Source organism: Emiliania huxleyi (genome assembly GCF_000372725.1).
Source record: "Emiliania huxleyi CCMP1516 unplaced genomic scaffold EMIHUscaffold_4856, whole genome shotgun sequence".
Taxonomy (NCBI): Eukaryota; Haptophyta; order Isochrysidales; family Noelaerhabdaceae; genus Emiliania; species Emiliania huxleyi.
Window position 1 is genome coordinate 1 of NW_005198351.1, and position 1,658 is coordinate 1,658.

Here is a 1,658-nt window from a genome sequence, read left to right on the forward strand (position 1 = left end):
GAGGACCCATTGGGTTGCTCTTTCGAGGACTCGCCGACTCGTCTGCGGACTGGCACAATGGAGAGACGCCGAGCGCCTGACGGCGAGCTTTACACAAAGAGCCAGTTCGAGGAGTGGTTCGGAGGACTCGAGGAGTGGGCCGCTGCGGCGCCGCAGCGGGAGCAGCAGCCGCAGCAGCAGCAGCAGCGACGGTCGCGCCAACAGCAGCGAGAGCAACAGCGACCGCCGCAGCCCGAGGAAAAGCCGGCGGAGCCGGCCGCTCGTCCTCGCCGCGTCCTCGCCGCCGGGTCACCGCTCTTCCAGCAGGTGGTCGCCATCCAGCGCGACCGGCAGAGCTTTGCCGCGGTGTGCAGTGTAGCGGTCGCGTGTGCCTGGCGGGTCCCTTCTCTCCCGCCTTCCGAACGGCACCGGCGGAACTTCAAATGGCCCGCCACCCTGCGTCCTCCCCGATGGCCGCCCTGCGTCCTCCTCCCACAGGTGGATCGCGACGACAAGAAGCACATCAAGCGGTGGCAGTCAACGAGCCGGTGGGAGCAGGGCCAGGGGCCCGATGCCAATCGCGAGGGCGGAGCTCCCGCCGCTGCCCCTGACTAATCGTTGTCGGTGCTTCACCGTGGAGTCGCTCCGGCAGATAGGTAGTGTTCCCGGGGGTTGTACACAGCTCACTCTCAGATAGGTGGGTACCCAGGTAGGGTACGGCTATTCCTATACATATACACAAGTGGCACCACTTCACAGCGGCGGCAGCGACGGACGCCTCGCAGCTCGCTGAAGGAGACTCGAGACGGAAGGCTAGCATCGTTCGGGGGATGGGAGGGCGTGCAGCCGAAAGAGGGAGATGACGACACACAAGAGACCAGGGCACAGATTCACGAGCGAATAGGACGGGGAATATGGGGAGGCGCCCTGCCGGGATCGTGGGAGATTGTCGACGCCGAGATGTACGCCATTTACAGCTTCCTGCGCACGAAGGCGGACGAAACAGAAACGACCCTCCAGCCTCACCGATGCCTAGTAATGTCGGACAGCGAGACGGCGCTCAAGGAGATCGAACGGGCGTATCGGGGGCGGACACGCGGCGAGACAAATAGGAGCGCACTCAATGCGGCGGTGCAAGCACAAATCGACATTATACAGCGCCACGGAGGGTACGTGATTTTCATCTTCACGGAGGGGCATGCGGGCAACGCGCCCAATTCCATGGCGGACGCGGCGGCAAAGGCACACCTGCGGAGCAGGGTAACGAGCGCGTACGAGATGGACCTAGCACGACACGTGACGAACAGGGCATGCATCTACATGCATGAGGAGGAGGGGCAGGCGGACTAGGTCCAGCCCTGGGTGGCGCAAGATCTGAGGTTTTGTGACAATCCTCAGATCCGTGTTTTTCTCGTTGTTTTGTCGCTCGCTCCGCTCGCCACCTCACGCTCCGTAGCCCGGCCATGGCCAGTACCCCGCGTCTCAGTGAGACGCGTGGTACCATCCAACTCCGGTCGACGAGGCCATGGTGGAGGGGAGGGACGGGAGGACGAAAGAAGGGCGAGGAGGACGAGCGGCCCGCACAGACCGCGAGCAGACAGCGCCTGCTGGCCATTTCGAGACATTCGCCAAGAACGCTAGCTACATGGGAGGGCTTCGTGAAGGATGGATTGAAAAAC

The 1,658-nt window shown here is 63.4% G+C and overlaps 2 protein-coding genes across 2 annotated transcripts; both read left to right on the forward strand.

Annotated features, from left to right (window-relative positions):
• Nucleotides 1–15: 15 nt before the first annotated feature.
• Nucleotides 16–685, forward strand: EMIHUDRAFT_447273 (hypothetical protein). The gene is made up of 2 exons (XM_005767541.1): nt 16–345; nt 478–685. The coding sequence occupies exons 1-2, from the start codon at nt 58–60 to the stop codon at nt 592–594; spliced, it is 405 nt and encodes a 134-aa protein (XP_005767598.1). The 5' UTR covers nt 16–57; the 3' UTR covers nt 595–685.
• Nucleotides 686–939: 254 nt separating this feature from the next.
• EMIHUDRAFT_256478 (hypothetical protein) lies at nt 940–1,329 on the forward strand (the record flags this gene model as incomplete). Its single annotated transcript, XM_005767542.1, has 1 exon — nt 940–1,329. One exon carries the CDS (start codon nt 940–942, stop codon nt 1,327–1,329), a length of 390 nt encoding a protein of 129 aa, XP_005767599.1.
• Nucleotides 1,330–1,658: the final 329 nt, after the last annotated feature.